This window comes from Nicotiana tabacum, chromosome 4 (assembly GCF_000715075.1).
Source record: "Nicotiana tabacum cultivar K326 chromosome 4, ASM71507v2, whole genome shotgun sequence".
NCBI lineage: Eukaryota > Viridiplantae > Streptophyta > Magnoliopsida > Solanales > Solanaceae > Nicotiana > Nicotiana tabacum.
In genome coordinates, this window is record NC_134083.1 from 118,764,468 (window position 1) to 118,787,347 (window position 22,880).

At 39.1% G+C, this 22,880-nt stretch overlaps 1 protein-coding gene across 1 annotated transcript; it reads right to left on the reverse strand.

The window, feature by feature from the left end:
• Positions 1 to 13,753: 13,753 nt before the first annotated feature.
• On the reverse strand, positions 13,754 to 15,767 carry LOC107826508 (protein CASPARIAN STRIP INTEGRITY FACTOR 1-like). The gene is made up of 3 exons (XM_075252366.1): positions 15,481 to 15,767; positions 14,681 to 14,742; positions 13,754 to 14,135 (listed from the first exon to the last, which is right to left on the reverse strand). Exons 1-3 carry the CDS (start codon positions 15,560 to 15,562, stop codon positions 13,992 to 13,994), a joined length of 288 nt encoding a protein of 95 aa, XP_075108467.1. The 5' UTR covers positions 15,563 to 15,767; the 3' UTR covers positions 13,754 to 13,991.
• Between the last annotated feature and the right edge of the window lie 7,113 nt (positions 15,768 to 22,880).

Genomic DNA, 22,880 nt, shown 5'->3' on the forward strand with positions numbered 1-22,880 from the left:
TTTATTATATTTTATGTTTAATATACTAGCATATTTTCTGACTTATCCCCAATAAAAATGGTTATTGATTAAGTGTCATTACTCACTGAGCTAGCGACTCATTCCCCGCTATATTTTTTTTATAGAGACAGCAGTTGACGCAAGCGATGATTTCGTTAATTAGTGCGCACAGGTTGATAGTTTTTGGTGAGCCTCGCACTTATTAGCGTGGTCGAAGATTTTATTTATTGTTATGTTCTTTTCTTTGAACTATTAGAGTCGCTCCATAGTCATTCTTTTAGTGTCATGAGTATTCTTGTCATTATAGACTTATGTTGAGTGTCGTTCTTTATTATCAAAGTTGGAGATAAATTAGTATTTCTAGCTATTAGTGGGTGGATTATTAATGGTAGATATTTATATAGGTTAATTGATAAAGTTTTATTGTTTGGATTGATATTAGGATGTTTGGTTGTTGATTTGATACAGGAAAAGTTTTGGATAGTCCCAAAAATAGGAGAAACTCTGTCCGTTTTTCTGTAAAACATCGGTAAGGCTTACTTAGGGACACTTTCTCTTAAGTGCCGGTCATGATCCTAAATTGGGTCGTGACAAAGTTGGTATTAGAGCCAGGTTTTTAGTCTCGGGTCATGGAGCAATGTTTAGTTGAGTCTTGTTCATGGGTATGTAAGCGCCCATACTTATGATCTTGAGGCTACTGAACATCTAGTAATGTTTTTCCTTCTTTCATTCTTTGATCGTGCGTTGAGATAACTTGAGATTGACTTTAGAGTATTTCTTTCGCAGATGGCTAGGACACGCACACCCTCATCTTCTAGACGTGGTACTATCCGGGGTGGCAGTCAAGTTGGGATTCATCAAACTAGAAGAGAGGTTGCTCCTCAACATGAAGTTGGGAACATGGATCAACCCTAAGCTATTATGCCAGATCAAGTGCAAGAACAGGGGGTTCAGGATGCTCCATCACCAGTGCCAACTGTTGTACCTACTGTTGCCTTACTTGCAGATGTAGTGGCAAAGTTATTGAATGTGTTAGAGGCATTGGTGCCAACTCAGGGTAGAAATTCAGCTCCTCAGACTACTTTACTGATACAAGCACCTGCACAGACTTAGACTTTTGGGAAAAGGAAGTATCCCTACAAGAGTTCCTGAAATTGAAATCACCAAAATTCACAGGTTCTGATAATTCAGCAGATCCTCAAAGTTTCTTTCGATGGGACACTCAAGGCATTACGTGCTCTAGGATTTTCTAGTGAGAGAGTCGTGGAGATCGTAGCATACAAACTAGAGGATATGGACAATACATGGCATGAAACTGTGTTGCTAGGAAGGCCAGCAGGAGCAACACCACTAACATGGGACGAGTTCACTAAGTTGTTCGTGAATCATTTTCTTCCAAACAGTCTGATGCAAAAATATACTAGAGACTTTGAGAGATTGGTTCAGACTCTAGATATGGATGTGTCAACATATAACACCAAGTTTTGTAAGCTGGCTAGATATGCTCCTTACTTAGTGCCTACCGAAGAAGCTCGAGTTCAGAGGTTTATTGATGTATTGGTTGGTCGTCTATACACTGCAGTATCCCCATAGATGAAGACATTATCCTACTCTATTGCAGTTGACCTTGCTAGAAAGATTGAAAATAAGGGACGTGATGAGCGTGCAACTAGTGATTTACGTAAGAAGGCCAAGACAGAAGGGTCTTTCATTGGCGGTTTTAGTGTTAATCGAAGAGCGGGAAATTAGGGATAACAACAATAGGGTTCTTAGACAGGGACACACCTGTCTTCACAGTCCACAAACAAACCACATTACAGATAGGGTACTAGGAGACCATCATCATCTGGACATCGTAATTCTGGGCAGATATATGCCACTACTCCATTCTTCCAGACTTGTGGTAGATCACATTTGGGCCAATGTCGTGTTCTAACTGGAGAGTGCTTTCGGTGTGGCCAGATGGGACATCACTTGAGGGATTGCCCTCAACCTCCGAGAAATTTCATCCAAGCTTCTATTCAATCAGATGCACCTACTCAGACCACTCGTAATACTTCAGGTGTTACAAGTACAGGAAATAGAGGTCGAGGTGATGGAGATTGTGCTACTATGAATCAATGACAAGGGAATGCTGGTAGAGGTTAGGCGAGAGTTTTTACAGGATTCCTAGGCCTCAAATATTGTGGTTACGTGTATTCTTTCTGTCTATTCATTTGATGCACTTGTGTTGATTGATCCAGGATCTACTCATTCATATGTGTTCTCGTACTTTTCTTTGAGGTTTATAGACATCCTGAGCTATTGAATGATCCTTTTCTAGTTGCTACTCCTGTTGGAGAGTCTCTATTAGCTGAATACGTGTATCATGCTTGTCAGATTCGGGTTGAGGGTAGAGATACTCTAGCTAACCTTATTGTACTTGATATGATTGACTTTGACATGCTGATGGGAATGAATTGGTTATCTTCTTGCTATGCTATCATCGATTGTCATGCTAAGATAGTTAAGTTTGAGATACCAAATGAACCCAATTTTATTCTAAGAGGGAGTCAGGTTCCAGAGATTTGCAAAGTTGTATCTTTTATGAAATCTCAACGACTTTTGAAGAAAGGTTGCTTGAGTCTCTTGGCTATTGTAAATGACACAAGAAAGGAAACACTTAGTATGGAAAATGTACCGGTAGTGAGAGAATTTTCTGATGTACTTCATGAGGATTAACCAGGATTGCCTCCCGTACAAGAAATAGATTTTGGTATTGATTTTCCACCTGACACGCACCCCATATTGATACCCCCATATCGGATGGCACCAGCAGAGTTAAGGGAGCTAAAGCAACAATTACAGAATTTATTAGATAAAGGCTTTATTAGACCTAGTGTATCACCATGGGGTGCACCAGTATTGTTCGTAAAGAAAAAAGATGAATCTCTAAGAATGTGCATTGACTATAGGCAGTTAAACAAGATAACAATACGCAATAAATATCCTTTGCCTCGTATAGACGACATGTTTGATCAGTTACAAGGAGCTACCCACTTTTCAAAGATTGACCTCCGATCTGGTTATCATCAGCTTATAATCAAAGATGAAGATATTTCTAAGACTGCTTTTATGACTCGGTACTGGCACTATGAGTTCTTGGTGATGCCTTTCGGACTGACTAACGCTCCAGCTGCGTTCATGGATTTAATGAATAGGGTGTTCAAGACATTTTTGCATAGATTTGTAATAGTATTTATTGATGATATCCTGATATATTCTCGCATCCAAGGAGAACACGAGAATCATCTCAGGGCTGTATTGCAGACATTGCGAGAACATCAGCTTTATGCTAAGTTCTCGAAGTGTGAATTTTGGCTAGACTCGGTAGCATCTCTACGGCATGTTGTATCCAAAGATGGAATTATGGTAGATCCTAAGAATTCAGAAGATGTGCAGAAATGGCCCAGGCCTACTTCCCTTACAGAAATTCGCAGCATTTTAGGCTTAGCAGGCTATTACAGGCTTTTTGTGTAGGATTTCTCTAGAATAGCAGCGCCACTGACTAAGCTAACACAAAAAAATGCAAAGTTTCAGTAGACGGAGGAATGTGAGCAGAGCTTTCAGAAACTCAAAATATGTTTGACAACTGCACTAATATTAGCCTTGCCATCAGATTCTGGAGGATTTACAATATTCTGTGACGCCTCGAGGGTGAGATTAGGATGTGTTCTCATGCAAAATGGTCGCATTGTAGCTTATGCTTCAAGACAATTGAAAAAGCACGAGCAAAACTATCCTACACATTATTTATAGATGGTTGTAGTGGTATTTGCTCTAAATATTTGGAGGAATTACCTATACAACGAAACTTGTGAGATTTATACTAACCATAAAAGTCTGAAGTATATCGTTCAGCGGAGAGATCTGAATCTTCTGTAACGTCGGTGGATAGAACTACTCAAAGACTATGACTGTTCTATTTTGTATCAGCCTGGAAAAGCCAATGTGGTGGTTGATGCATTGAGCAGAAAATCTATGGGGAGTTTGTCACATATAGTTCCTACAAAGAGACTTTTGGCCAAAGATATTCATAGACTAGAAGATACAGGTATCAGATTTAGTGTGGGAAATTCAGAGGCATTGTTGGCTTGTGCTCAAGCTAAGTCTTCATTAGTTGAGCGCATTAAGTCCACCCAATATGAGGATGAGCGATTATGCAAATACAGAGATGAGGCCTTAGCTGGTAAATACCCAATATGAAAAAAGATGTTCTTGCACTACTCCAGTCTGCCAGACTTGTGGTAGATCACATTTGGGCCAATGTCGTGTTCTAACTGGAGAGTGCTTTCGGTGTGGCCAGTTGGGACATCACTTGAGAGATTACCCTCAGCCTCCGAGGAATTTCAGCCAAGCTTCTATTCAGTCAGCTGCACCTACTCAGACCACTCGTAATACTTCAGGTGCTACAGGTACAGGAAATAGAGGTCGAGGTGCTGGAGATTGTGCTACTATGAATCAAAGACAAGGGAATGCTGGTAGAGGTCAGGCGAGAGTTTTTGCATTTACTAGACATGATTCTCATGCCTTGAATGTTATGGTTACATGTATTCTTTCTGTCTATTCATTTGATGCACTTGCGTTGATTGATCCGGGATCTACTCACTCATATGTGTCCTTGTACTTTTTTTTGAGGTTTAGTAGATATCCTGAGCTATTGAATGATCCTTTTCTAGTTGCTACTCATGTTGGAGAGTCTCTATTAGCTGAATATGTGTATCATGCTTGTCAGATTCGGGTTGAGGGTAGAGATACTCTAGCTGACCTTAATGTACTTGATTTGATTGACTTTGACATGCTGATGGGAATGGATTGGTTATCTTCTTGCTATGCTATCGTTGATTGTCATGCAAAGATAGTTAAGTTTGAGATACCAAATGAACCCAATTTTATTCTAAGGGGGAGTGAAGTTCCAGAGATTTGCAAAGTTGTATCTTTTATGAAATCTCAACGACTTCTGAAGAAAGGTTGCTTGAGTCTCTTGGCTATTGTAAATGACACAAGAAAGGAAACACTTATTATATAAAATGTACCAGTAGTGAGAGAAATTTCTGATGTATTTCCTGAGGATTAACCAGGATTGCCTCCAGTACAAGAAATAGATTTTGGTATTGATTTTCCACCTGACACGCAGCCAATATCGATACCCCCATATCGGATGGCACCAGCAGAGTTAAGGGAGCTAAAGTAATAGTTACAGGATTTGTTAGATCTGCTTTATTAGAGCTAGTATATCACCATGGGGTGCACCAGTATTTTTTGTAAAGAAAAAAGACGAATCTCTGAGAATGTGCATTGACTACAAGCAGTTAAACAAGATAACAATACGCAATAAATATCCTTTGCCTCGTATAGACGGCATGTTTGATCAGTTACAAGGAGCTACCCACTTTTCAAAGATTGACCTCCGATCTGGTTATCATCAGCTTATAATCAAAGATGAAGATATTTCTAAGACTGCTTTTATGACTCGGTACTGGCACTATGAGTTCTTGGTGATGCCTTTCGGACTGACTAACGCTCCAGCTGCGTTCATGGATTTAATGAATAGAGTGTTCAAGCCGTTTTTGGATAACTTTGTAATAGTATTTATTGATGATATCCTGATATATTCTCGCAACCAAGGAGAACACGAGAATCATTTCAGGACAGTGTTGCAGACACTGCTAGAACATCAGCTTTATGCTAAGTTCGCGAAGTATGAATTTTTGCTAGACTCGGTAGTATCTCTACGGCATGTTGTATCCAAAGATGGAATTATGGTAGATCCTAAGAAAATAGAAGATGGCCCAGGCCTACTTACCCTACAGAAATTCGTAGCTTTTTAGGCTTAGCAGGCTGGCGTTTTGTGCAAGATTTCTCCAGAATAGCAGCGTCACTGACTAAGCTAACACAAAAAATGCAAAGTTTCAGTAGACGGAGGAATGTGAGCATAGCTTTCAGAAACTCGAAACATGTTTGACAACTGCACCAATATTAGCCTTACCATCAGATTCTGGAGGATTTACAATATTCTGTGACGCCTCGAGGGTGGGATTAGGATATGTTCTCATGCAAAATAGTTGCGTTGTAGCTTATTCTTCAAGACAATTGAAAAATCACGAGCAAAACTATCCTACACATTATTTATAGATGGTTGCAGTGGTATTTGCTCTAAATATTTGGAGGCATTACCTATACGGAGAAACTTGTGAGATTTATACTGATCATAAAAGTCTGAAGTATATCTTTCAGCAGAGAGATCTGAATCTTCTATAGCGTCAGTGGATGGAACTACTCAAAGACTATGATTGTTCTATTTTGTATCATCCTGGAAAAGCCAATGTGGTGACTGATGCTTTGAGCAGAAAATCTATGGGGAGTTTGTCACATATAGCTCCTACAAACAGACTTTTGGCTAAAGATATTCATAGACTAGAAGATACAGGTATCACATTTAGTGTGAGAAATTCAGAGGCATTGTTGGCTTGTGCTCAAGCTAAGTCTTCATTAGTTGAGCGCATTAAGGCCACCCAATATGAGGATGAGCGATTATGCAAATACAGAGATGAGGCCTTAGCTGGTAAAAGCACGAATATGATTGTTGAAAGTGATGGTGTTCATCGAATGGGTGACAGACTATGTGTAGCAAACGTAGATAGGTTAAGACAGGCTATTCTTGAAGAAGCTCACAACTCTAGATACACTATATATCCTGGATCCACAAAAATGTACCATGACCTAAAGCAATTTTATTGGTGGGAAGTTATGAAGAAAGATGTTGTTAACTTTGTTTCTAACTGTTTGACTTGTCAGCGGGTCAAGGCTGAGCATCAGCGACCCGCAGGACTACTACAACAAATTGAGATTCCAGAGTGGAAATGGGAAAGAATTACTATGGATTTTATCACCGCGCTACCATGAGCCCTTAGAGGTTATGACTTTGTAAGGGTGATTGTAGATCGATTGACAAAATCAGCACACTTTTTACCAGTGAAAACTACATATGGTGGAGTGAGGTATGCACATATATTTATGAACGAAATTGTCCAACTTCATGGAGTTTTAATATCCATCATCTCTGATAGAGGATCACAATTTACCTCACACTTCTGGAAAATGTTTCAAGAAGCACTAGGTACACGAGTAGATCTTAGCACTGCATTTCATCCACAGACAGAATGGCAGTCTGAACGTACTATACAGATCTTGGAGGATATGTTGAGAGCTTGTATTCTTGAGTTCTGAAGTAGTTGGGACGCTTATCTACCTTTAGCTGAATTTGCTTTCAACAATAGCTTCCAGTCCAATATCCAAATGGCACCGTACGAAGATTATATGGTAGAAGATGTCGTCCTCCTATCGGATGGTTTTAAGCTGGTGAGAGTAACTTATTGGGACCCGACTTAGTACAAGAAGCTATGGACAAGGTCCATTTGATCAGACAGATATTGCTTACAGCTCAAAGCAGACAAAAACCTCTTATGCGGATAAGAGAAGAAGAGACTTATTGTTCGCAATTGGAGACCAAGTGTTCCTATGATTCTCCCCTATGAAAGGTGTGATGCGGTTTGGGAAAAGAGGCAAGTTGAGCCCTAGGTTTATAGGACCATATGAAATACTTGACCGAGTGGGAGCTGTGGCTTATCGTTGGGCACTTCCTCCTGAATTGTCCTTTATTCATCCAGTGTTTCATCTCCCAATGCTAAAAAAATATATATCAGACTCATCTCAGGTGCTTGAAGCACCGACTCTACCGCTTGATGAGAAGTCTTACGAGGAGGAGCCGATGGCTATTATTGATAGACAAGTAAGAAAACTACGGTCAAAAGAAATATTGTTCGTGAAAGTCTTATAGAGAAATCATAAAGTTGAAGAAGCTACGAGGGAAGTGAAAGATGTTATGCGAGTCAAGTATCCTCACTTATTTCAGTCTACAGGTACGTACTAGAGGTAAATTCTGGGACTGAATTTCATAAGGTGGAAAGGATGTAGTAATCCATATTTAAGTTAGGGGCTTATTGGTCATTTAATTAAAAAAAAAAAAAGGAATGGAGCATTATATTCTAAAAGAGGAATAAAGGGAATTGGGAAGGGGAAAGTGCCGTACTTAAGCTTCTGTAGAAAACAGAAAACAAATAAAAACCCTAAGTAAAGAAAGAGTAGAATTGAAGAAGATATGAAGCTTTAAGCTTCACCAACGTGGGGAGAATTTCGGTAAGGAGAAAAAAGCTTTAAGCACTAAATCTTTGGTCAGAAAAGCTTCGATCAATAACGTTTGGTGAATTTTATTATTGCTCTCTATGTAGGTACTACACGGCTTAGAAAAAAGTAATCTTTTTGGAATTTTCTTGAAATATTGTCTGTATTATACAGTTTATTGAGTATAAAGGATAAGTACCGATTAAGAAGGATTATTATGGACAGTAATGTTATTTCAGTTTCAACTTATATACATGATTAAGAAAATTGAGTAGTACAGGGAATAAACTATATAAATTGCCTTTTTATTTAAAGGATTTTGGACTAATCTACATTACTCATAGAACGGGTAAATATAATTCGGCGAATTATTGATAAAATATAATACTCGGAGGATTGGGTATCCTAAATTAGTGATGAATTTAGCTTAAATGAGGCAATTAACACGAGATCGGTGTTGATGTGGTTATAGATTAATTGAAGAAAATCGTACGAATCATTCGAGGTGATGAGTTTGGTATTTCGCACGAAGTACTGTGAGTAGTAATCTTACCGCAATTTGTGTTTTCATAACATGCATGATTTACACATGATTTTTAATATGAATATATTACCGATTATTTTGAGTTGCATGTGGGACAAGTCTTTCACTCAATATGATACAGAAATAGTTATTTGAGATTATTACAGATGTTTTAAATATATTCGTTGTAACTAGATCTGTTTTATCGTTACTTGAATTTACTGTTATCGAAATGAAATTATATGATTTGATAAGAACTGAAATGCTCTATATTTTTTTAAAATATTTTCTACGAGTATATACGGATTATAGAGACAAGTATAAATGAAAGTAGACATTAAAGGATCTCGTAGCTAACGGCGGGTTCGTTAGACCTGGTGCACCTTGTAATTACCGATTACCGTTACAGCCCTCGCTAGCGGGAAGGTAGAACTAGCATACCGTTACTGATTTTCCTCGAGTAAGGACTACCGTTATATTTGACTTCTTGCGAAGAAGTCCACCGTTATAATGATTGCATGATCTGTTCATTGAAACTTCCCAAATGTGAATATTGATATTATACAGTGGTTACCGAGCTTATTACTGAATCGTTAATTGTATTATACTACAATAAAAACATGATGAGACTGAAAATTATTTATTGTTTTTGAAAGGGTATTTTTATGATATTTTTTATTTAATATACTAGCATGTTTTCTGACTTGTCCCCAATAAAAATGGTTGTTGATTAAGTGTTATTACTCACTGAGCTAGCGACTCACTCCCCGCTATATTTTTTAATAGAGACAGCAGTTGACACAGGCGAGGATTTCGTTAATTAGAGCGCACAAGTTGATAGTTCTTGGTGAGTCTCGTACTTGTTTGCGCGGGGCGGAGATTTTATTTATTGTTATGATCTTTTCTTTGAATTCTTAGAGTCGCTCCATAGTCATTCTATTAGTTTCATGAGTATTCTTGTCATTATACACTTATGTTGAGTATCGATCTTTATTATCAAAGTTGGAGATAAATTTGTATTTCTAGCTGTTAGTGGGTGGATTATTAATAGTAGATATTTGTTTGGATTAATTGATAAAGTTATTGTTGTTTGGATTGATATTAGGATGTTTGGTTGTTGATTTGAGACAGGAAAATTATTGGATAGTCCCAAAAATAGAAGAAACTCTGTCCGTTTTTCTGTAAAATATCGGTAAGGCTTACTTAGGGGCACTTGCTCCTAAGTGCCGGTCATAATCCTAAATTAGGTCGTGACACAACCCTAGGCCTGCACGATCAAAATCTAAATCAAGGGGTAGATCCCGACTACCCATAACCCCACGAGTCCAAAATATGTGATATGATCCTAAAATCGATCCAAATAGACTATCAAATTATCACCTTTTGTTTTTCAAAACATAGTAAAAAGCCTACCAAAAATTTCCTTCCAAATTTCATGATTTTGGTGTAAAGATTTCATGAGAAATCAAGATATAATATCAAAATCAAGTGAAAATTGCTTACCCAATAGCTTCATATGAAAATCCTCCTCAAAATTCGCCCCTCATAAAGTCTATGGCTCAAAATATAAGAAAATGAGTCTAAGTTTCGAAATGCCCAACTTATAACCAACTGCAGATATCGCATTTGCGACCAGAGGCTCGCAAATACGACCCTGAGCTTGCAAATGCGATCCCAGACTGCCTCTAGCAATGTCGCAAATAAGATCCCCAACTTCGCAATTGCAAAGTTCCCAGCTGCCAGCCAATGTCACAAATGCGCCTAACTATCTCACAATTGCGACTTCTCTCATGGCAGCCAGTAATTACAAATGCGATAAGGTGTCCGCAATTGTGGACCCTCGCAAATGCGAGGTCTGCAGCACTAGCAAAAGTGAAGCTCTTTCCAAACTCTTCCAGAAGATAGCCAAGCCCCTCGGGCCCCATACCAAATATCTACACAAGTTTATAAACCTCATACGAACTCATTTGCAATCTCAGAGCATTAAAATAACATCCAAATTCACGAATCGAACACCAACACACATTATGCTAGCCTTAAAACTCAAGAACTTCAATATTCACAATCAAGTGTTCGATTCCTACCAAACCAACTCAGAATGAGGCCAAACTTTGTATAAAAAATTCAAATGATAAAATAGACCTATTCCAAATACTAGAACAACAATCCGAACCCGACAGCCACAAAGTTAATCCATGGTCAAACTTATGAAATATCTAAACCTTCAAATTGCTAACTTTCTGCAAAAAGAGTCAAATCATCCTAGGAACCTCCAAATCTAAATCCGAACATATGCCTAAGTTCAAAATCACCATACAAACCTATTGGAACCATTAAATTACCAATACGAGGTCATTTACATAAAAGTCAAATCTTGGTCAATTCTTATAACTGAAGCTTCTAACCATGAAACTAAGTATTCCAATTCAATCCAAAACCTTCTTGAAATTTAATCAACCATCTCCGCAAGTATGTGTGTGTGTTTATATATGCATAAAGAATGTATATGTACTGCATAACAATGTATCCATTGTTATTCACGGCTATACAAAGTATATACAGTCATAGTACATCTTCTTTCCTCCCTTCGGAATCTATCAGTAGTGAAAAAGTCATTTTAACCCTATCATCTATTTTAACACTACCATCACCACAAGGAAGAGGGAATTCAGAATTCTTACAACATAAGAATCTTGGGGAATGGTTAATTGGGTAATTGGAAGCGTATTAAGAGGGAGGTTTGCACAAATAGAATATGAAAAATTTGCATAGTTACTTGTGGATTTATAAGACATGTATTCCATAATCTACAATTTGTATTGAAATTATAAATTCTACTACAAATATACAAAAGCTACTCTAAAAAATGGGGAATCCTATTCTGAAACTTATACTTAATTTGTCCCTAAAAGTTCTCCAATTTGTTCTTCACTGATTATCACTATAGATATATTAGGGTTTTTTCTTCGGAATATTAAGTTACGTCTAGGGGTGACAAATGGGCGGGTTGGGCTGAATTTGGACGGGTCAAGATGGGTTAGGTCAATAAATAGGTCATTGCCCAACCCATCCCAATGTTTACTTGGGTTAAGATTGGCTGAGTCAAGATGGGCTAAACAATGGATCATAACCCAACTCGACCAATATTTTAGAACCATATGCTCATCAAGCAAAGCCTTTTACCTTTTATACAGAGGTGTATAAAAGTTAAATAAATACTATTAGTATTTTGAGAATCAAAATATATTTTCTTAAATAACAAATTAGTATTTAAAATTTGTTAATTAAAAAAAAAAGTAAATTTCACCACAATTCATAAACAAAATTATTCATTTTTACATTAAAACTTAAATACCTTAATTTTCATTTTTAAACTTAGATACAAAAACTAATGATGGGGCAACTAAGTAAATTTCTAGAAAAGTTAGGTTGAGATCCCTTTGATTTGAGTGGGCTTCATGGGTCGGAGCGGGCTATAAAAATGATGGGTCAACTTGGGACCCGGGCCCACGTCTCGGAATCGAGTAAAAATTACAAAATCGAAAGACCCATTCGACCACGAGTCCAACCACCAAAATTAGTCAAATCCGATCATAACTCGACCTTCAAATCCCCAAATTATAGTTTATGAAGTTTCTGCAATTTTCTCAAAGTTCCATCTCAAAGTACTAATTAATGATGAAACCAATGATATATTCATGTATAATAACAAAATCCGAGTTAGAATCACTTACCCCAATGAATTTCTTGAAAACCCCACGAAAAATCGCCACAAACCGAGCTCCCAAAGTCCAAATGTGAAATAATGCCCTAAACCACCTCGTTTATATAGTACATAATCTGACCTCTCATTGTGCTGACTGCATATTTTTTTGTGCGGCCGCAAGTCCAAATTGTGCAGTCGCACTTCAAAGGTGGCTGCACTATCATCCTTCAGTAAATTGATCATAACTTTCTGTACAAATGTCTAAATGATGAATGATTTAACTTTCTGAAAACTAGATTCAAAGGGATACAACTTTCATTTTTGGATCATCGCCAAATTCCTTATATATCAGCTTCCGAAGTCAGGCCATCGAAAGATATCTTTTTTCTGCGGCCGCAAGAGGATTTCTACGGTCCGTACATTCTCTCCGCGGTCTGCAATTTTCCTCTAAGATCTGCATTTTTCCTCTAAGGTCCGCACCTGAGGCTTTGCCTCAGCAGTCCAAAATGTTCTCGCGTACTTCAAAAGTTCCGGAATCATCAGAATGCCGAAACGCCCAAACTCGCTCAAAACTCACCCCGAAATACACCCGAGCCACTCAGGGCTCCATTTGAATGTACCAACAAGTCCTAAAACACGATACGAATATAGTCGAGCCCTCAAATCACATCAAACAATATCAAAAATAAGAATCACACTCCAAATCAAGCCTATTGAAACTAAGAAAATTCCAACTTCTACAAACGATGCCGAAACCTTTCAAATCACGTGCGATGGACCCCAAATTTTTGCACACAAGTCACAAATGACACCACGGTTCTACTCCAACTTCCGGAATCGGCATCCGACCCCGATATCAAAAAGTTCACTCCTGGTCAAACTTTCCAAAACCAACTTTTGCCTTTTCAAGCTAATTCAACTACGGGCCTCCAAATCACAATTCAGACACTCTTTTAAGTTCAAAATTACCCAACGGAGCTAACATAAATATCAAAACTCCATTTCGGGGGTCATTTACTCATAAGTCAACATTCGGTCAACCATTTCATCTTAAGCTTTTTTCAACCTTGAGATTAAGTGTCTCAATTCATTGTGAAATCTCTCCAGACCCGAACCGACTAACCCGGTAAGTCACATAACAGCTATAAAGCACAAAAGGAACAGTAAATGGGAACGTGGCTATAACTCTCAAAACGACCGGCCGGGTCGTTTCATTTTCTATATACGAAAACATTGCTTACATGGAATACTGAGTATTCATGAAACTAATTTTAGTTGGTGCACAAATTAGAGCAAGAACATACAAAAGTTTTATTTTTTCATATAATCATACAGAGAATACTACAGACGTACAAACATCCAGTTCATAGAAAATATATAAACATAAAAGGATAGTATATTACAGCTGCAAACATATATTAAGACATAGCACTAGGGTTCATAATTTAACTCGTACTAGCGGTTCACAAACCCTAAAATGGTCTGGAGACTTAGCCAAATATATTCCTCATACATATAATTGTTTCGAAATCACATAGATCAGTTGGGTATGAGCTTGAAACGAGGCTTAGAAAGGGCAGGTGCTGGATCATATCTCCCATAATCCTTTGTGTTTGCCTTAAGAAGCCTTTCATGGATTTCACTCATCTCCTCATGGTGTAATTGCTCTCCTACTGACACTTCCTGTCATGGATTGGTGTTATTTATATTACAATAGTATAAAAAAGATTATACTATTTCAATCAATTATAACAGGCAACTTGCCTTAGTTTTCAATGTTATTACTCCTTGTGCCCCAATTTATGTGCTACAGTTTTTTTTTTTTATTTTTAATTTATCTAAAAAAGAATGTCAGCTTTCTATATTTAAAAATAACTGATCTATGAACCTCTCATTTTTTTCTTTAACGAAATGATTTATAGACATATAAATGTATATTGTTTATTTTAGATTAATAGTTTCAAAAGTTTTTTTTTTCCTTTTTTTTTCTTTCAATACTTAGTAGCAACGTAAAATGGGACAGGGAGCAATTTATTCCAATTATTATGAATGGTCACCTGCGATTCTCTTTTCCGTGGCCTTATATTGTCAATGAATAATCAATTTATGTTAAATCATGAAGGACTGAAAAAGATTAAACTTCATTTCTCGCTTTTTACTCCTCATATTTTCTTGCTTTACTCATCAATTGACAATCCAAAATAAGTAAACCAACAGGTAAAGCAGACCTTATAATGAGTTCCACCCAGCTCTTCTTTCTCAAAGTTGCTTACAAATCTCGACTGTCGACCTGCATCATTGTTCAAAACGAAAAACTTGTATAAAAAGCGCCATAGACTCACTTTGCCTGCTTTTTCTTCGTTAGATTTATATAAAAAGAAAAAAGGTTGATTGACAGACAGCTTATGAAAATGACCACACTTTCACAATAATTTAACTCGACTAAAGAAATAATCTGACACTTCCAAAGAATTAAGCTAGTTCCTTCTACTTGAGATGGTATATATAGACCTAAATACAAGACTAGTATTTCATAAAACTATGATTTGCACAACCAAAGTTGACTACTTAGAGCACTGCATGCAGTGCTGTTTCTTTGGCTAGCTTTTTCTCTAGTACTAGAATAAGTACTCCTTCCGTTCTACATAGGACATAGAAATTTCAAAAATCTTAAAAGGTATTTGCTTGTTGCACCAGAAGCCATTGCAAAAAACATAGGTCATAGAAAACCTTCTTTGACTCTAATTATAGTAAATATGTCACACAAAATGGGACAGAGAGAGTATATGTTATTTCTTTGGATAAGACTTATTTCCGTTTAATAGCACGAAGGTATCGATGGAAACAAAATAGTAACTAAGTTGGCATAATGTTGGAAGAGAGGTATAATTTTTTCTCGATAAGAATAAGTAAGAAGTCATTCGACTGAATATATATATAGAGGGGACAACCAAAAATGTTGCAGCGAAACTTCAAGCATAATCAAAGGTCCAATATAAATTGGACGCGTTTAACTCAATAAACCTACCTGCACATGAAGTTGACAAGAGAGAAGTAGAAATGAGAAGGAAGAAGAGACAAATTGTCTTGAGTAGCATGAGACCATCCATTATGTGTTGTTCAGAAAAGTTTTAATCTGAAATCTGCTCTTTTTCTGTCTCTCTCTCTCTTTCTTCGAAATGATCATAGAAGCAATGATACCTTTGTCCTATCTCTCTCTCTCTATTGCACCAGAGAACATTCAAACTATGTGGACGATTTTGTTTTAAAGTAGAGTGGCAAGCTTAGAGTTAAATGATTACCAATATTTTACTGTAAGGAATTCAATCCTTATGCTTTATGGTTTTATATAATTAAATCATGGAAAGGTGAGAGGCGCCACTTTTCTTTTGTTGGGGCACCTAGTCTAAAGAGTTAGTCATAGTGGATTCATATATTAGTACTTACAACAATAACAACCATCCAATATAGTCTCACAACTGGGGTCTGAGGAGGGTAGTGTATACGCAGACTTTACCTCTACCCCGATGGAATAGAGAGACTGTTTTCAATAGACCCTCAGCTCAAGAAAACAAAAAGACAAAAGAGACAATATATCAGTGTCAATAAGTTTCATATACTACTGCTTAATTAACTAAAATGATCCCTAACAATAATTTCACTATGCCCCCTTTGTTTTTAGCTTATCTTCATATTTTCGACATCTCCTTGCAAATTGAGTGGCTTTTTAATTACAAAAGAATTGTTTTATGACATAATGTAAGATTCAGGCAAAGTTGTCTGATTTTTTGTTACAAAAAATAGTTTAACTTTCTTTAATACTTAAGCAAAGTTGAATGATTACTTTGTTACAAAAACTAGTTTCATGATTTTGTTGCATAAAAATTGTGTGACCATACGATGAAATTAGATCTTTAAGGTTTACCGGAGATACAACAATAACTTTGCACGTAATTATAGAGGTAAAAATACAGTTCATAAAGATGCTCCTTCTCGTACAAGGATGACAAATGCAACAACTAACAACAAATTAGAAAAATATCTAATAAACAAAATAACGTGCATATACAATAGGTCTTTTTATTATGTTATTAGCTAGTAAACTTATGCAAGTACGGAAGAAAGGTTTTTCCAATAAGTAAAAATTTAGCCGGATCAGTAAATTTCAAATGTGAAATGGTTAAATCCAACAAAAAACTTGAGAGCTCAACAAGAAGTTAATAAGCTAAAAAAGAGGTTATCAAGCTCGATTAACAAGGTCGTGATTGTCTTTCTAAGTTGGTATTTTAAAAGATGAATTAGGTAAGAATTAATTAGCTTTTAAAAGTGAGTAGTGCTTTCAATTATCCAAGAAGACAAATACTACCCACCAAATGCCACTTTTAAAGAAAAGTGGCGATGGTGGAAGATAAAGAGAAGCACACTAGCTACTCTCCTCCTTTTAATATTCAAATGATACTAGTGCTCGTATTTGATATTTTCCTTCAAATCACTGATTTAAAGGGACACATATTAAAATTAATAATTTGCTGATCTTTCTATCGGTCGGGCTGCTGTACAGAAGAGCGAGACTTTAGGATATCGAACTTAAATTGTTACTTTTTGCACAATGATCAACGAAGGTCATTTTTATAAATAATAAAAACTGAGGAAGAGCGAGAGACTGCTAGAAAATAAAGTGAGGAAAGAAAATTTATATTGCTCCAATTTATGTAAATATGGTTGACTGGACACGAAGTTTAAGAAAAAAATGAAGATTTTTGGAATTTGTAGTCCTAAACAAGTCAAAAAGGGCCCAGAGTATTTGTGTGGTTATAAAAGTTTCTTATTAAGGGTAGAATTGTAAGTTTAAATTAAATTTTTTCTAAATTTAAAAATGAGTCATTATTTTTTAAACTAAACAAAAGCAAAATATGTTCAAAACGAAGGAGTATTACTATTTCAGCAACGTAATTGCAGTAGTGATTACAAGTTTACAATGATGCATCATAATCAAAAGGGCGTAAGTGAAGACCTATGTTTCAGTGTACTCTCATGATAACTGTTACGCGGCGCCTTCCTGAAGTTCCTTGGAAGGGCGACGTAAGGCTAAGCAACCGATGTCAGTGCGGTTGCTATGCGCCAACTGAGGTCCTCGCCGTACGCTAGACTAGATTGTCAGTGCCGTACGGGAAAACCAATGTCGTGAGCAATTGAGCAGCGGAAAATGAGCAATTGATGATGAAAGCTGATGATTGTATTGATGATGATGAAAGCTATTACAAGATGCAATGCGGTGTCGGGGGGGAGAGACACCAGTACAGAGAATTGTTTGAATGTTTGAATGCTTTGGTCCCCCTTAATAATGCTTAAAAAAAATAAACCAAAGTTACATGAGTTGACCTAAGAAAGTTGTAGAAGCACACTGAAAATGAATGAAGTAAAACTACTCTATAATTACAATGAAAAGGACTTAGTCTTCTATATAAGCATGTCCGATGGCAGCAACTTTGTCTTAAGCAGCAGGGTCTGCGCGCGCATTGCTGTGGGCGCGCGCGACACTATTTGGATCTGCGCGCGGGGCACTGTCTGTGCTTGCGGCACTTTTGGCAACATGATGGTTTGTGCGCGCGGCATTGTCGGTGTGCGCGACACTGATGGCATTCGCCAGCCGCTGAGCGCTGGCACTGATTATCGGTGGGGCGACAGAGGCGCATGCGCGCTTGTCACTTGGCGCTGCCAAGACCACGGGGTCGACCGTGGCGCTAGGCGTTGGGAGGCTTGCCGGGACGCCACGGGGCGCGTCCAAGGGGCCATGGGTCGATGATGGAAAGCAGCCCATGACATTCTCTCCCACCTGAGTTGGTGACGTCCTCGAAGCCTTACCTGCAGGATGATGATGATTGGTCAGGCTCTTGTTGATTGGGAGGTCTGTTCCCCTCGGTGTTATGAGATGTCTTTCTGAATGATCTTCCATGTATTTCTGAAATGGCCTGAGGCGGCTGCCATGGAAGACTGGATGGATTTTCCACCAGGCTGGTGTGTTCAGCTGGTATGTGGATTTCCCGATGCACCTTTCAATGGAAAAGGGCCCGATGTATTTTTGCAATAGGCGAGGATCATGGGTCCTCTTTGCAAACAAGTTCCGCCCCGGGGTTCTTACCATCACTTTGTCCCATGTTTGATGTTGGGCAAAGTGAAGGTTTTGTTCGGCATACCTCGTTGCCCTCTCTTGGGCTTTGACAAGATAGCTCCACACTATCTTCAAAGTTTACCCCCATTCTATCGAGAAACTGGCAGCTCGATGAGATGATGGCATGTTTGGTGCATTCATATTTTGTGGGAGTAGCGGTTGCTATCCGGTAATAATTTTAAAAGCGCTTTTGTTTGTATGGGCGCACTTTTGTGAATTGAAACACAGCTGAGCAGCATCCAGAAGCTTCACCCAATGTGTTTGTGACCCAGTTGCAAATTGGCGGAGATATTCCTCCAGCATGTCATTGAACCGGTCTGTTTGATCATATGTTTGATGATGATAATGGTTTGAGTTGTAAGTCAATTTGGATCCGAGGCAACTGAAGAGTTGGGTCCAAAATTTGCTAGTGAAGCGTAGGTCGGAGTCACTAATGATGTTGCTGGGCATACCCCAATGTTTGACAACCTGAGAGAAAAAGAGTCGAGCTATATCTTCTGCCGATATGTTCTGTAGGGCTGCGATGAAGGTAGCATACTTGGAAAATTGGTCTATTACCACCATGATGGTTGCATGATTTCCGACCCTGGGTAATCCTGTGATGAAATTCAGGGAAATGCTTTCCCAAGGTCTCCGTGGGACAGGTAGCGGCTCCAAGAGTCCCGCTTGTGCTGAGTGATCTGACTTGTCCTTTTGGAATGCTTGACAAGTCTTCACACGATGAGGGGCGTCATGAGCTGTTGGATGCCGATGATCTGATGTCTATTTGATGATGTTGAGGGCAGCTGGAACCATAGGTTCAAGTCAGTTGGTTCCCTCCTTTAACTGCATGGCCTTGATGTTTCCAGTGGCCATCTTCATGGGTATGCACGGTATGGTGCGGGGTTTGGCCCCGTTGTCTCCCATCATTATGAGCATGTTGGCATATGGTACCGGGATGGTGTTTGTTTGCCTGAGGAATTCTAACCCCACTAATAATTCGAAGTCATCGATGATAGCTATGCGTAGGTCGAATATTCCCTTGCATGGGCCAAGCTTCACTGGCACTTCTTGGGCTATTCCACTCACTGGCTGAGATGGAGAGTTGATAGCCTTGACACGACCCTTGCATTTTTGCACTGCTAGACCGAGGCGTTGCACCTGAGTTGAGGCCAGGTAGTTGTGGCTAGCACCCGTGTCTATCAATGCCCGAATAGGTGTGCCGTTTACTTTCATGTCAACGAATATTAAGGTCCTCTTTTGTGATGTGGGAGGCCTCTCGTCCGCCTTTCCTTTCCCTTTCTTGTCGATTGGGAATACGTTCTTCTTGGGGTTACCGGCATTGGTTCCCGCCAAGGTATCATGAATGGAGCCAACAAATGCGTTTAAGGCACCTACTTGATCGGGGCCATCTGAGTCGTCGGTATCTGACTCGTTTTCAACAATCTGTTGAGCATTAATCTGTGTATTGGGACATTGATTGTTCCAATGTTCCCCGTCGCAATGACGACATTCTGATGGGGGCTTTCTCCCATGATTGTTGTTAACTGATGCAGCACTGTTGCTGCTTGAGGAATGAGTCTTAGATTTGGATGCACCTCGATCTCGTCCGTTTCTGTTGGGGCCACCGTTGCTAGGTGGGCTCCCGTTGTATCCCCCTCGGATAGGCGGCTGGGGCCTATCCTTCTGAGTTTCCAATTGATAATCCCCAAGGCACTCTGCAGCTTGAATGGCCTTGGGCAAGGTATCTACCCGTTGTCTTTGCAGTTCCATACGAGCATGAGGTTTTAAACTTTCTATGAATGCGAACAGTTTGTCTTTGTCCCCCATATCCTGTATGTTTAGCATGAGTGCGGAGAATTCACGCACGTAGTCCCGCACTGACCTGGTGTGGCGGAGTTCACACAACTTTCTCCGTGCATTGTATTCCACGTTTTCGGGGAAGAACTGCAGGCGTATGGCGGCCTTCAGTTCTGCCCATGTCTGGAGAGTATCTTCACCGGCCCTGATGGCTTCGTATTTGACTCGCCACCAGAGTTTTGCAACGCCTTGAAGATACATGGCAGCAGTTGCTACCTTCTTGGATTCCTCCAACTATCCAACGGCATCGAAGTATTGTTCGATTTCGAAGATGAAGTTTTCTACTTCTTTAGCATCCTGGGCTCTGTTGTATGGCTTGGGCTCCGGAATTTTCAGCTTCTGTGGCATGGGGGCAATGTTCATGGCACCCCTGATGTGGTTTTCGCCTCCTTTGAGGAGGCTTTGAAGGGCAGCATTGACAACATTGAGCTGGCTTGTCAAGTTGTCTATGGTTTGCTGCATGACGGTCAGTCAGTCTACCTCTAGTTCACGATGGGCTAAATCCTCGGCACGCTCCTGTTGGAGGTCCTCGAAATTGCCATGAATTTTGGTTGCCTCGACGGTAGCCGTTTCCCGGTCTTCCTCAGAGTCTTGACTGATGTTTGCTATGTAAATTTCTGCCTGCCGCATTATGCGGTCCAGGTCGTCCAACCTTTGCACTAGGCTGGTTTTTAGATCAGGCAATGTATCCACGATGAGCCATAATGCGTCAACCGTCTCTTCTAGGGTCGTGATGTGATCCCCGTAATTCACCATGGTCAGAAATGGTGATGATGATGGCAATGAGTTCCCTCATCCGATGTCGAGCCTAGGCTCTGATACCAACTGTTACGTGGTGCCTTCCTGAAGTTCCTTGGAAGGGCGACGTAAGGCTAAGCAACCGATGTCAGTGCGGTTGCTATGCGCCAACTGAGGTCTGCGCCGTACGCTAGACTAGATTGTCAGTACCGTACGGGAAAACCAATGTCGTGAGCAATTGAGCAGCGGAAAATGAGCAATTGATGATGAAAGATGATGATTGTATTGATGATGATGAAAGCTATTACAAGATGCAATGCGGTGTCAGGGGGAGACACCAGTACAGAGAATTGTTTGAATGCTTGAATGTTTGAATGCTTTGGTCCCCCTTAATAATGCTTAAAAAAAATAAATCAAAGTTACATGAGTTAACCTAAGAAAGCTGTAGAAGCACACTGAAAATGAATGAAGTAAAACTACTCTATAATTACAATGAAAAGGACTTAGTCTTCTAGGGAAGCAAGTCCGATGGCAGCAACTTTGTCTTGAGCAGCAGGGTTTGCGCGCGCATTGCTGCAGGCACGCGCGGTACTATTTGGATCTGCCAGTGGCTGGGCACTGGTGCTTGGCATTGGATCTGCGCGCGGGGAATTGTCTGTGCTTGCGGCGCTTTTGGCAACATGATGGTTTGTGCGCGCGGCACTGATGGCATTCGCCAGCCGCTGGGCACTGGCACTGATTATCGGTGGGGTGACAGAGGCGCATGTGCGCTTGTCACTTGGTGCTGCCAAGACCACGGGGCCGACCGTGGCGCTAGGCGTTGGGAGGCTTGCCGGGACGCCACGGGGCGCGTCCAAGGGGTCATGGGTCGATGATGGAAAGCAACCCATGACATATCTAATGATGATTGTCTTGTTGGCTTAAACATAAATTGATCATCATTTTTTATCGAAGTCGATGTAGTTATTATGTGACGGTATTATTAAATTATTTATTTTGATAATATGTAAAAAAATAAGCAAGTATTTTAGTTGTGTCAATGCACAATTGTCTCTCGAGTAGGCTCTATATATGTAAGCTAGACTTTAGATTATGTAAGATTGTTTACCCTAAAATTTGGATAATAATTAAACTTATATTGTGGTTTTAATGATATGTGATTTCGCCCAAAATCAATTGATAAATGAGAAAGAAAATGACTGAATTAAACTGTGAAATAAACAAACCAGTATGCAAGCTGAACCTCGACCTCAAATTAAAGTACTCTTGAGTGGTAATAATACAAGAACAGTAAAGAATGAACAATTCTGATGAACAGTAATTAGCAAGAAATAAAGTATTGTATAGCCTTTTCTCAGTGAATAATGATGATTACAAATGACTAAAATTCCTCTTTATATAGCATAGGAATCCTAATTATGGTATACTTCTAATTACAGTAGGGAATCGTATAAACAACCAATTAACCACTTCTGATTTGATCTGTTCCGAGATTCACGCCACGATCCTCGACCAATCACGAATATATCGCTATTTCTGTTACTAAGCTATCCCCGATGTTACTCGAAGTCTATCTCCCCTAGCTTCGATTGATAACGACTTTGATCTTGAACGAGACTTCGATCTCAAACTAAGTGCCTCAGCTCTTTGATGCAACGTCCTGGTCTCGATCAAATAGT

Bases quoted from the DNA above. Each gene is read 5' to 3' on its own strand.
- LOC107826508 (XM_075252366.1), bottom strand. From the start codon at position 15,562: ATGGATGGTCTCATGCTACTCAAGACAATTTGTCTCTTCTTCCTTCTC. The intron at 14,743-15,480 runs GTAGGTTTATTG...ACAATGATGCAG, and splicing joins CTTGTCAACTTCATGTGCAG to GTCGACAGTCGAGATTTGTA. The intron at 14,136-14,680 runs GTCTGCTTTACC...AATCCATGACAG, and splicing joins TGGGTGGAACTCATTATAAG to GAAGTGTCAGTAGGAGAGCA.